The following is a 13,103-nucleotide window of genomic DNA, read 5'->3' as shown; positions in this document are numbered from 1 at the left end:
TCGAGACTGTGTTGGCGCTTCTCTACCAGCAGCACTGAATCTAGCTTTACACAATTCCTCCACAAGCACAACCACTGCACCCACAACAAGAGATATGACTACAACCCTTTCAAAAAAAATTCCTTCTAAATGTATTTGCCAGTGGTCCGACTGGATGGACTTTGGCAGCCCAACAACAGGGCCTGAAGGTGGTGAAATTGTACCTATAAAAACAATAACAAATACATATCTTAACACCTGCTCTGCTCCAACTGAGGTTGAATGCCATGCAAAACTTTTCCCTGGACTACTACTTTCACAACTGGGCCAGGTAGTAACATGCAACACTAAAGATGGACTAGTTTGTTTAAACAAGAACCAAGGTGTTACTCAGCAATGTTTTGATTACGAGATTAAAGTATTATGTTGCCATGGATTGTGTGGAATATCATCAAAAATTTCACAAACAGATCAGTATTTTTCCCACAGCACAGTTATTACCACACCAAGTTTGCCAATTATCACAGGTTCATTAAGAGGTCACAAAACTGCACATCAAGACTGTGTCTGTGAAATTTATGGCAATACGTTTAAGCCAGGTAATTAATTTTTTCTTCTCTACTTCTCTAAAAACTTTTTTTATATACTGTATATTTATTTTTATATACTGCATATTTATATTTATACATTTATTTATAATTATTTTGTTGTCCTAATAAATAAAATGCATATCTCTCAACCTCTTTCTCTTAATCCACAGAATCAGACATTTACAATAAAACTGATGGTGATGGATGGTGTTACATTGCAAAATGTGTAAAAACAGAAGAGAATAAGTGTGATGTGATAAAATTATCACAACCCTGTTTAACAACAGTATTCCCTTCAGGTCACAACTGTGATAAATATATGCCTCCCCTTACAGTAAGTACTTTGTATAATTAAGGTTCATGCATAATATTTTATATATTCCAGATTTTGCTTTCTTTGAGTAACTTCAAATAGACTATAACACCACTTAATAACTATTCTTCTTTCTTTTTTTTAGAATGGTGCATCTATTCATGTGGGAAATTGCTATATAGACACATGCATAAATGGCACAATAGAGCATAAACCAGTACACTGTGATCCTATAGAGTATCCTGTGTGTGATAACAAATTCCCCCCCATAAAAGTTGCTGACGAGTCTGGATGCTGTTTTAAATATGAGTGCCAATGTGAGTTAATGGCTATCTAATGTTCTCTTGAAGTATTGAGTTACTGTCTCAAATTTTTTTTTTTTTTTTTTTTTTGCACTACACAAATTAACTGTATATGTTCATTTGTAAACTGTATATGTTTCAGGTGTCTGCAGTGGCTTTCTCAACCTACATTATGTCACATTTGATGGAAAATATTACCCTTTTCAAGGAAACTCCACTTATGTGCTTGTGCAAGAAATTTATACAAAGTATAATTTTAGTGTTGTAGTTGTTAATATCTGTGGTTTTGAAGAAAGTCTTTCCTGTCCCAAGGCCCTGAAGGTTCATTACAAATCTTCTGAGATCATCATGACTCAGAGGTTTTCTGGTGGAAGTGTAATGAATTTGGTAATCTTTTTTTAATTTTTTTTATCTAAAATTTATTTTACAATTTCAGATTCCTTCTGTGACAAATTCCTTTTAAAGAACTTTGCTATATATTCCATTAAAATTATCTGGCACACACATTTATAATGTTATTTATAATGTTAACATGATGTTAACATTATACATGTATGATGACTCCAGGCTCATCCACCACCATCTCCTACCAAGTTGTTTAATAGCTGTTAATCTAAATCACAAAATTTGCATTATTAATAATACACACAATAATTAATATTGTGTGTGTTCATTTGTAAAAGAGGTTGTGCTTCACCATGCACATATCTTTGCGGGGGATGGGAGCCAGGCATCTTCACCTCTAGCTCTGAATAGCTAGATGTAACAGGAGTTGGGGCAGAGATTAGCCCTGTGTACAAGGAGCTGGTTGAGGGGATGATCCGTGAGACTTAGTCTAGACTGGTCAGCAGAAAGAAAATAAATTGCTCCAAGCTGGTTTGATGAGCGATTCTATGTGGGTCATCGACGCTCCCCACTCGTGAGCCTTTAATTTCTCCCCAATCTCCACACTGAGGTGTCAAGATCATGGGTGAAACCATATTCAGCTTGCACAGTAACCTCCGCCGTGTTTAATTATTCGAATGTGAATGGACAATGTGAGCACGGATATAAGAAAATTCCCTGAGTTAAAGAGGCACTTGCAGGCTATCTCTCCCCTGGTGTGGGGTCGTCTCTGAAGGCTCTGGTCTTGCCTTCTAAGCCATGTCAAACTACATCTATGTGGCGGCGGGTCAGGCCGGTGGAGCCCAGCGCCCTATGTTGGTGTTACAGGCCTACCAAGCTGATCTTCTGAAGGGCCTGGACCAAGGGAAGGTACTGTCTCCAGAGACAGAGCTCCGCACAGCCACAGATCTCAACCTTTGTGTCATGAAGCTGTCGGCCCATGCCATCGGCTGTTGGATGGCAGCTATGATTGCCACAGAGAGGCATCTGTGGCTCAATCTTTTAAGGGTAAAGGAGAGGGAGAAATAATTTCTCCTTAACATCCCGATCTCGCCCTCTGACAACTTTGGTACTGCCATAGATATGGTAGTCGATAGTTTCAGAGAGGTGAGGGCTCAGTCTGCAGCATTCAAAAAGTTCATCCCCCTCTGTGTCCAGGGTCCTTCAGCACCCGTGCCAACATCTCCTGAGTCAGTGCCAAGTATTATTGCTTAGAGGGAGGGTCAGAAGGCCAGCGTGGCTGCCCCCTAAGAGGGATTTCAGGCCCCCTAAGAGGGATTTCAGGGAAGTCATCTCAGCTCGTAGGTCTGAGGACTTGAAACCATGAGGTCTTTCTTAGGCTTTCTATAGGCTACGTTAGCACATATCCTGGGTGGTCCATGAGGAGGACACGTCCAGCAGAGATGGAGTTTAATGCTCTCTCACTCAATCCCCCAATTGTTTCAACATCGCGATTCTATTTGTACACAGTAGTTATAGGTCTACAATCTTTCACAGACGTATTCACATAATACACTTAAAAAACGTATTATTCAATGCATTACTTCTATATAGATTTATACTGTAAATTAAGTTGCTCAAGCAAGTGGCAAAACATTTAAACATGTAGGCCTTAGGCTATGTTAACATCGTAAACATTTTAAATTAAAACATACAATTGACAAAAACAGTTCTCTAATACCTTTTCTTTTGCATTTAAATCTTTTTTACATTAAATATTATGGGTCACAAAGAACGTCTCGGTTGCGTATGCAACCCTCATTCCCTGAAGGAGGGAATGGAGACGTAGTCGACGTCAACTGAATAGGATCACGCCAGGGAGCCTGTCGTCTTCGAGTACTATTGAACGAGCCAATGCAATTGGTGTGCGTGATTCGCATCACACACTCCGCCCCCGCGACGCGGTATAAATACGGAAGTGGATGCACGCACTAGTTGCTTTTCGCTGAGGAGCCGAGAGTCAGCGGTGGTCCAGCTATAGTGGCTAAGGGACTACGTCTCCGTTCCCTCCTTCAGGGAACGAGGGTTGCATATGCAACCGAGATGTTCCCTTTCAGTCATTCACGTTCGACGTAGTCGACGTTGACTGAATGGGATCTACTATGGAAAGCGCCACTAGAGCTGCCACCTTTCAGTGCCTGGACGAAAGCCTCCTGACCCGCAATTTTGAGGTGGAGAAGGGCAAGGCTTAGGCCAGGGAAGTCAACTGCTGTTCCACAGGACCACTGGGAAAGAGGGTACGCTTGGCAGCGCCTAGAGCAGGCTGGGTGTCTCTACTGCGGCTCTATGCTGAGGCCTGGCTGGAGGCTGCTGCGGAAGTCCAGCGGGAGAGCGGCGGCAGGGGAACACCCTCGGCGACGAGCAGGCGGAGAAACTGCCACCGGTGGCGGGGTAGAGGCAGCAGCGGGCCGCCGGGGCAGGATGTGCCGGATGGCCTCCGTCTGCGCTTGGGCGGCAGAAAACTGCTGGCCGCAGTTCTCCGTCGCGTCGCCGACCAGCCCAACTGGGAAATTGGGGAGACCAGGAACCGAACCTTGTCCGCATCCGCCATAACAACCAGGCTGAGCCAACGATGGGGCTCCTGGACCACTAACGTGGACATCTCCAGACCGATCACGCACACCACGACACTCGTGCCCCGGAGGGTGAGGGCGGATGCGGTGCGGAGCTCACCTATGAGCGCACGGTCTGTGCTACCCTTGTGCATGTCCATGAGTGCCCTGGCCTGATAGACCTGTAGCAGCGCCATGGCACGCAAGAGGAGCCGGCTTGCCCACAGGCCTTGTAAGCTCTGCCCGTCAGAACGGGCGAGAACCTACAGGCTTTAGGGGGGAGATGAGGAGCCCGGTCCAAAAAGCAGTTGCCGCCGGACACAGGTGCACTCGATCTCAAAACCGCGATAGTCATATCCTCGCAATGAGAACACAGACTATCCACAAAAGCTGCTTCAACGTGCTGCATATATACACATATATTATATACACATATATATTATACATATATACACACATATATATATATATATATATATATATATACACATTATACATTATACAAACACGTAATACAACTATTGTGACCGTCCATTTGGGGGTCAGGGAACGATCGCATCCAGAAACGCACGGGTGGAATGGCATCTTGAAAAAGATGCAAACGCACCCGTGTTGCTCTTTCAGGAAATGGGACCCATCACCAGTGCCGGAGCACACAGGGGAATGACCGCGGCAACGCTGAACAGTGAACTGAAACAGTGAAGCACTCATTTTTCCGCCCTCTAACCAACCGTTTGATGCTGTTAAAACAGTGTGCTGCGGGGGCGGAGTGTGTGATGCAAATCACGCACGCCAATTGCATTGGCTCGTTCAATAGTACTCGAAGATGACAGGCTCCCTAGCGTGATCCCATTCAGTCGACGTCGACTACGTCGAACGTGAACAACTGAAAGGGAACTTGTTTTTCCACCTCCACGAAGAGACGAGTAGGCTACATCCATTATGTCGCGTTGTTGAAGTACTGTGTAGTTTTCCTTGCTTTAATTACCCCGGGCTAAAAAGAAAATGACTGTGAAAAATAGTAGTACACTTTAATTAAATGCATTTATGGTGAGATTACTATATTTTTATGTCAATCCGTGTTCATTTTTTTGACCACGAACCATGCGCTGTCACTTTAATTCAGCGCGTGCAGCACAGCAAAAATAATGCGGAAACGATCTCTGCACTGCTGTATACGCACTGCACCTGGAACGCATTGGCGGACCGCATCCACCTGCAGTGTGAAAGCTCTAACCTGTTAACATGGGTACGGAACAAAATACACACCTCATACACACTGCAAACGGAGTATGTGTGAAACAGGCGTCATTTGCCCATCTCAGATCCTTTGGGTTGGGCTATAATTTTTTAGCTGCACTTTATTTTCACAGCTGGCATACAACATATTCAATATGTTGTAGTGGGTATAAACATTCCCAAAGCATCAAAACAATGAAGCAGCATTAAGTTCCCCTACATGTGTAACCCAGTTTCCTCAGAAGGGAACAAGAACTGCGTCGTGTTGACATACTTCAGGCATGCCTGCACGTCTTTCTTTAGACAGTTCAAGTCGATTTAATGTGAGTGCCCTTTAATAGATATGCCAGCACACCCAGTGACATCATATGATTGCCGTAGCCAAAACAAGGTTGGCATGATTTCACATGTGCTTCTGACATCAGTTCCACCGAAGCTTTCCCATAGCGTCAACACCATGACGGAGCGTCTTGTACCTTTTTGAGGACCGGGTTATGTAACCCTGAGAATTTTTATTGATTGACTTTTACTGAGAAAGACATGTAGAGAAGTACCATAAAATGGAATGTTCAGGACATATAAGTGTATGCTTTGATTTATTTTTTATATATTTTTTTTTAGATTTATGTTAACCACAAGGAAGTCAAGTTGCCATTTCAAATTAAAGATGTCCATGCCACAGAGAATGGCAAAGAGTCTCTTGTGGTCATATCTGAGATTGGTGCACAGATCTCTTTTAATGGCACAATGTTTTCCATCAACCTCCCATGGCAAATGTTCCATGGTAACACCGAAGGCCATTGTGGTAGGTTCACAGTCTTGCTAAAATGATTATGAACAGATTAAATTACACTGCTAGGTTGTCTGGGTGTACAGTAAATCATTCTTCTTCTTTTTTAAAGTGAGTAAATATTTTGTGAATGTGTAATTCTTTTTACTTTATATTTCCAATGATATTTCAAACAGAAATGAAATATTAGGATTATATAATATGTTGTCTCAGTCTTGTATTCAGGGACTTTTTAAGCTCTGATTTGGTCTTTTTAGGTGTTTGTGATAATAACCACACAAATGATTGTCGCTTGCCAAATGGCACCATTATATCATCTTGCCAAGAAATGGCTCCATATTGGTATGTTCATAAAAACAACAACAACAACAACAAAACCCTTCTGTCACCAAGACATCGGTCCACATCAGTGCCATGCCCTTCTTCTGCAATATGCAAAATCATTCTAAGCAAGTAAGCATGTCATTAAACTATTCTTTAAAAACAATAATAACGGCATATATGATGAAAGTAATATTAGTTTGTGAATATATTTTCAACTCCTAATATTATGTAGTTAATGAAGATTTCCAAAAAGTTGTGCTTTTCTCTATTAACACAATATTTTTTTTAAAACTCAACAGGCTTTTTGAGAAATGCCATAAGTTCGTCCCTCCTGAGCCCTATGTGTCAGCTTGTAACATTGATGTGTGTAACATGAACAACGAAACAGTTGGCTGTGCCAGACTGCAGGCCTATGCTAAGAAATGTGCTATGGTAGGAGTATGTGTTGACTGGAGAGATGCTACCAATGGAATGTGTGGTCAGTATATTTATTATCTTAAAAGAACTGCAGCAGAATAACTTTTATTGTTGAATTTATAAACACACATTACCATTTTTTTTTTTTCATTCAGATTTTAAGTGTAAAATGCCACAGATATATGTAGCATGTGGTCCTCAAGTGGAACCAACCTGTGATGGAAGGTATTTGAAATCTTGAAAAATATTCTGAACACTTAAGAATGTATATATATTTAAAATTTGCAATATAGAAAAGTGAATTTGGATGGAAATGATTAATACATTTTTTTTTGTATGATTTTAGATTTAATCTAAAATATTTACATGACAGTAATGCATTCAGTAATTTGAAATCCATGCAATGGGAGGGATGTTACTGCCCAAGTGGTACCACACTTTTGCGACATAATTCTAATATCTGCGTTCCAAGCTGTGGTAAGTGTAGCTTAATTTTGATTATATCAATGCTTTGATCACCTTCAATGTCTCGTATGTAGGTGTATGTCTATTTCACAACTCGCAGACTGTACTACAGTTCTACCTTCATTTTTATTTAATTTTTTATTTTAATCTGTTTATTGAACTTTTACAATAATACCAGGATACAGATACAGGGGAATAGTGACAAAAATTAAAAAAGTAGCCTACGCGCACCACAAAAAAACAAAACAAAACAAAAAACCTGGTGACGGCGCACATTAACACATTGTTAGACCTACTCACCAGCTCAATCTCGATCTCCCCCTCCTGTGCTATCTTTTTAAAGAAGCTTCCTATTTTTGATAATTTACTCATTAATTTTTCCAATTCCTGTTTTCGTTTTCTCTTTTGAAAACCACTTTTGTGTTTGTAATTTAACGACGACTCCATATCGATATTGTCTGTCTCAAGTTCAACGTTTTTACTGTTTTGCACGCAATACGCATGTTCACTTACCATATCCGGGATTCGAATTGGGACCCGGGGATTCCCCAGTCCCAATTCGAAACAAATTACACCAAAATCAGTCATTGTTCGTTTCAAACATGTTTAATGATCAGTAAAATATGTTGTTGTCATTATTTATTCAAATAAATTCGCGATAAAGTAAAATGCGATCAGACTAGTAAAATGCGATCAGACTAGTAAAATGCGACAGGGGGCCCCGACTGTCAATCAATATCTTCCAGTCACGTGGGCCCCTGATTGGTCCGGCCCGTAATTGCAACCGCTTACCCTGCTTACCGATAGTTACGCCTGTGCTCACCAGTGAGAGAGAATTTTTGTTTCATGTTTTAACATGTTTTCTGTTTGTTTATGAGCAGGTTATAAGGACGTCACAACTTCTTTCGGCTATCAGAAACTTGGGGCAGCGGCCTGAGCTTCGCAGTTCCCCACCGGACACCATTCAACACAGACTCAGATTTCAGCAACACACCAGCACAAGAACCTGAACCATTTCGGTAAAAAAGGGATGAAATAGAACGGTTACACATGAATCAAAATGTTTTTGTTTTTTTATGTTTTATGTTTTTACAAGTTTAAATGTAGGTAATATATAAATTACTAAAAAAGTATAAACAATATGCTGTATTTAGAAGTGTATTCATACAATATAAAGGGCATATTGTGTAAAGGGTGGTGGTGTAGTTTTTTTTTTTTTTTTTTTTACTAAATGTAACAAATTGAATAAATGTAGAAATAAAATATTTGTGACCTGTGAATTACTCCAATATCCAAACTGCTAGCTCTCAATCTCTAACAGTCGTCACTGTATCAATATCTAGTGTGAGATTGTTTTTAAAGCTACACTATGTAACCCTTTTAACAAAAAAAAATGTTATTGAATGTTATATGTCAAAAGTGTATTAACCTCGGTAATTGTCCTATAATTTTATTTAAAAGGAAGTTTGTCAAACTACAATATTAAAGTTGGCATGAAATGGAAATTGTGAATGTCTTTAATTCCCTATTGTGACATATTTCCAAGTGGCATGGCATCTGGAACAAGAGAAAATGTAGGGCTGGACTTGATTTTGTCCATGCAGAATTGATTGGATTGTTGTGGTTTGCTATTGGTCTATCTAATGTGAGTGACAGCTTGTCCAACCCTCGCGCCAGTAAACACTTTATCACAGAAGAGAACTGCAAAGTTATTTTGATGAAAGATTATGAGGACACATGATTTTTTTTTAAACATGGGCATGGATAAATCTCATAATAAATTATTGCAATACATAAAAAACAATAATTGTCAATTTTGATTTCAGTCTTTAAATTTAGGATTAGAACATGGAAAGTACAGCTCAATTAAACCAGCACATAATGTTTGAAAATTCTAATTTGAAAAAAACAAACAATGAAGAATCCAAACTTTTTGTCTGCTTTGAAGAGTGTGATGTTAGCCTTTATCCCCGCAAGAACTCCACATGCCGTGTAGGATACAATGAAAAGATAAAAATAGGAGTCTTCTGTATACAAGTTATAAAGTGTGTGTGTGTGTGTGTGTGTGTGTGTGTGTGTGTGTGTGTGTGTGTGTGTGTGTGTGTGTGTGTGTGTGTGTGTGTGTGTGTGTGTGTGTGTAGAAAGAAAGAAAGAAAGAAAGAAAGAAAGAAAGAAAGAAAGAAAGAAAGAAAGAAAGAAAGAGCCTGCCTGAAGCATTCTTGGTGTAAATGGCTGAGTGGTGCTGTAAATTGCTGGTAGTATAATCGTATAAGCTTAGTATTAATTGTATAAATGGTCTTATGTAGCTTTGTGCTAAATGTAGCTCTAATGCACCTGCTGAACAGGTGCAGTTATTTTATGATATATTCCGTCAAAAGAATTCACGTAATGTCGTAGGAAAATGTTTTGTTTTGTTTTCTAGAAAGACTTTTTATAATAGGGGGATAAATGTATATTGGGATCAAAGTGATGTGGATGGGCAAGCCACAAATTGCCAGAATAAAAGCTATATATTGGCTGAATAAAAACAAAAGAATAATGATAAAAGAAAAAATAAGATTTGGTCTCATACCTGGCAGAGGTGTGAAAGGTTTGTTCAGTTAGAACAAAAGTGTTATATATTCCCTGGCTTTGTGTTTCTTGTGTTTTTGTTATGTGCCGTTTTAGTTTGCATTTTGCGATGGTTCTGTTAGGATGATGCAAGGATAAAAATGTTTTTAAAATGGAAAGAGTTAAAGTAGCCTACAATTAACAGTTCAAGTATATATAAAAATAAATTACCTTAAAAGAAACATAGCAGTGTACTTAAAGTACAAAAATAATATATAAATAGTAAACTATAAGAATGATGTTATATTCACTTGAAGAAAACCTACAAGTATACTTGCATTGCAAAACTACAAAACTTGTAGTTTACTGAAATACTTCAAAGTGTACTTTCATAATCTAATAATTGTGTGCTACAAGTACTAAAATAGTAATCTACTAGTATACTATTAAGTTCACCTGTAGTACAGATTCAGTACAAATGAGAAATGTAGTTGTCAACTAGTTGTGCACTTAAAGTTTACTACTGTTAGCATACACTTATAGAACACTTAAATGTATAATTTTATATACAAAAAAGTGGGCAAATTTAGTCCCAAGCAGAATTGAACACTTACAAGTTTACTACTAGTACACTGATATTACTACTTACTACATAAATTATACATAAAATACACTTGAACTTTACTGAAGTATACTTCAGAAAATGAACTCCATAGATGTGAATGGTTAGTACGGTGCTTCTCACAAAGATCCCACAACATCTCAACACCTACTTTGCTTCATCTATAATTTAATCTCATTCAGTTTTGTTTTTTGGTTGTGTCAGATTTTCTTTGAAACATCCCAAAGTCTTATTTTCGATATCGCAGAGGAAAGCTGCTGTTAAATGAATCAGCTGAGAACCAATGAATGGTTTGTTCCTCAAACTAGATCGTCAAATGTACTCCTCATCTTGTCCACTCCACTCTCTCCTGGTTTGATCCAGTTTATTTTCTTATTTCAAGACAGTATTACATGAAATAGCCTTCATATATCAAAAGAACAACCAACTGAAGTTTTTTAGAGAAATGTGATTGCATTTGACCAATTCCAACTCTTCTAATCAGCACAACCAAGTGTGCAAATAATAAATAAGGTCTCAAATCAGCAAATGAATGCAACATTTACATACATTGAATCCAAAATTGTATTTAAAATATAAAATATAATGTCTTTTTTTTTTATATTTACTCTTACAGAGGAACATACACTTACAGCATTAACATTTCTTTTTTTTTTCTTTTTTATCCAGTGCACACTCATATTACATATATCGTCATCATATATGATCCGTTTTGCAACATTAACAGATCAACGAGAAACATTTATATTTATTCATTTAGCAGACACTATCATCTGAAATGACTTACAAATAAGGACCATCACAAGCTATTTGTCACAAGAACTAACAATATCCAGATATATGGCTCTTGTACCATAAATCACACTTCTTTACTCCAAATAATATCAATAATTTGTTGTTATTGATTATACCCAACCATTTCTAAATCTGAAAAAGCTAAAGCATATATCATAGCTTTCATTTGAGATAAATGTTTTTTCCTTGTTCTCTCCATCATGTGTATTTATTCAAGTATTGCGAAAATGACCTTTACATAAAGGCTTTAACGTACCTAAGTTTAATCTTCACTGGCATATACTATGCCATAGCAGAGCATCAATCATCACAATGTGTGCTTGAATTACGTTGTTGAGCCATTGAGCTTATTTCAGAATCCTGAATCCAGTTTACCCCAAAGACCATATTAAGCTCCATCTGTTTACTTTGTGCTTGTGAGATAATGCACCATATAGCAGAGTATGACGAAGACTGTGAGAAAACATGCCAAAGCTCCCAGTTTCAACAAACATTTTTCATAGGCTTGGTGGCTACGCACACAACCTCTGATGAGGCATAAACCAGAGGTTAGGGTGGTTTGGAAAGTTTTGGAGAGTGGATCGCCTTAGTCTTAATTAAAAATAATAGTCATAATATTAACAGTAAATTAATAATAACAAAAAAGTCGAACATTTCTGCTTTGGAAGATAGTAAATCCTAAATATGATTATTTATGACAGCCATTGGCTATAATTAATCATTTTTTATTTCTTATTTCTTTATGAGAGAGAATTATTTATTTAATAATATGATTATTATTTTAAATATGGTTATTTAAATTTTGGTGTTTAGATTTAAATTTCCTTTGATCAGGATGCAGATCCTGGAAAAATCTCATGACTCACACTATTGGTCACCAGCAATAATTGCTATTATGCAAAAACATTTCCTTCCACTACACAAAAGTACAGGGCCTGAAGTTTTGTTAAGGAGTGTTCACAAAGTTGAGGATTAATGTACTAAAGACTCAATATTTATACATCATTAGTTCAAAAAAGTACCCCACCCCATGCATTGTTACAATCATTTCTCTTCTAAAGATTCTTGCATTGCAAAAAAAAAAAAAAAAGGCACACCAAAATCACAAACATTTACAAAGTTACATTTCCAGCTATTTCAAATATTTCTATTATTTTATTCTAACATGTTTTCAGCATTTTTGTATACAGATGGAGTTTGTATACAAAATAAAAAGTTCTGGAAATAGATCAATAACTAAACTAAAATTATCAAACCAAATGATCAAATTGTTCTTTCATGGTGATGTTTTATATAGATGGTTTAGCTGAAATATAATTTCTAAATATAGTCATAATTACTAAAAAAATACTTAGTATTATAATAATAAATATTGTATTACAATTCTTATAACCAAGCAAAATCTAAAAAAAACCTGTAAGGAACTACAAAGATAGAATAAATATGGCATAAGCAAAAGGGTGCATGGGTGAAAGAAGAATACTTAAAAATCAACATAAACATATTTGAATGAATATTAATGGATATGGCTTCACATTTCTGTGTGATCATTCTTCTTATTAGTAGTATTTTCTTATGTAGTATTTTACTTAACCTGTTTTAGTCATAGATTCTAAAATCAGGTATGGAAATCTATCAGCTAAATGTTACGTTATGCTGTCATGGAAGATAAACATTTGGCCCCACCTTTAGTTCAATCTTACGTCCCTTCTGAAGGACAAGTATAAAACTCTGAGTATAGGACTGTGTCTTTCTCATTGATCTTGTGGAGAGCTTGACGC

General features: G+C 37.6%; 1 protein-coding gene across 1 annotated transcript; it reads left to right on the top strand.

Moving 5' to 3' along the window:
* The first annotated feature begins 343 nt into the window (after positions 1–343).
* LOC309485716 (intestinal mucin-like protein) lies at positions 344–8,420 on the top strand. The gene is made up of 10 exons (XM_082152680.1): positions 344–578; positions 740–903; positions 1,028–1,199; positions 1,327–1,571; positions 5,981–6,164; positions 6,407–6,602; positions 6,773–6,951; positions 7,046–7,115; positions 7,237–7,367; positions 8,237–8,420. Exons 2-10 carry the CDS (start codon positions 889–891, stop codon positions 8,290–8,292), a joined length of 1,248 nt encoding a protein of 415 aa, XP_082008806.1. The 5' UTR covers positions 344–578; positions 740–888; the 3' UTR covers positions 8,293–8,420.
* The last annotated feature ends 4,683 nt before the right edge of the window (positions 8,421–13,103 follow it).

This window comes from Leuciscus leuciscus, assembly GCF_965113295.1.
Source record: "Leuciscus leuciscus genome assembly, chromosome: 2".
In the NCBI taxonomy this organism is placed as follows: Eukaryota; Metazoa; Chordata; class Actinopteri; order Cypriniformes; family Leuciscidae; genus Leuciscus; species Leuciscus leuciscus.
The sequence above is the reverse complement of the archived record's forward strand: the minus strand, read 5'-3'. Positions and strand labels throughout refer to the sequence as shown.

Excerpts from the sequence above, each read along its gene's own strand:
- LOC309485716 (XM_082152680.1), top strand. Across the intron at positions 1,572-5,980 it reads GTGGAAGTGTAATGAATTTG|ATTTATGTTAACCACAAGGA; the intron begins GTAATCTTTTTT and ends ATTTTTTTTTAG. Across the intron at positions 6,165-6,406 it reads TAACACCGAAGGCCATTGTG|GTGTTTGTGATAATAACCAC; the intron begins GTAGGTTCACAG and ends TGGTCTTTTTAG.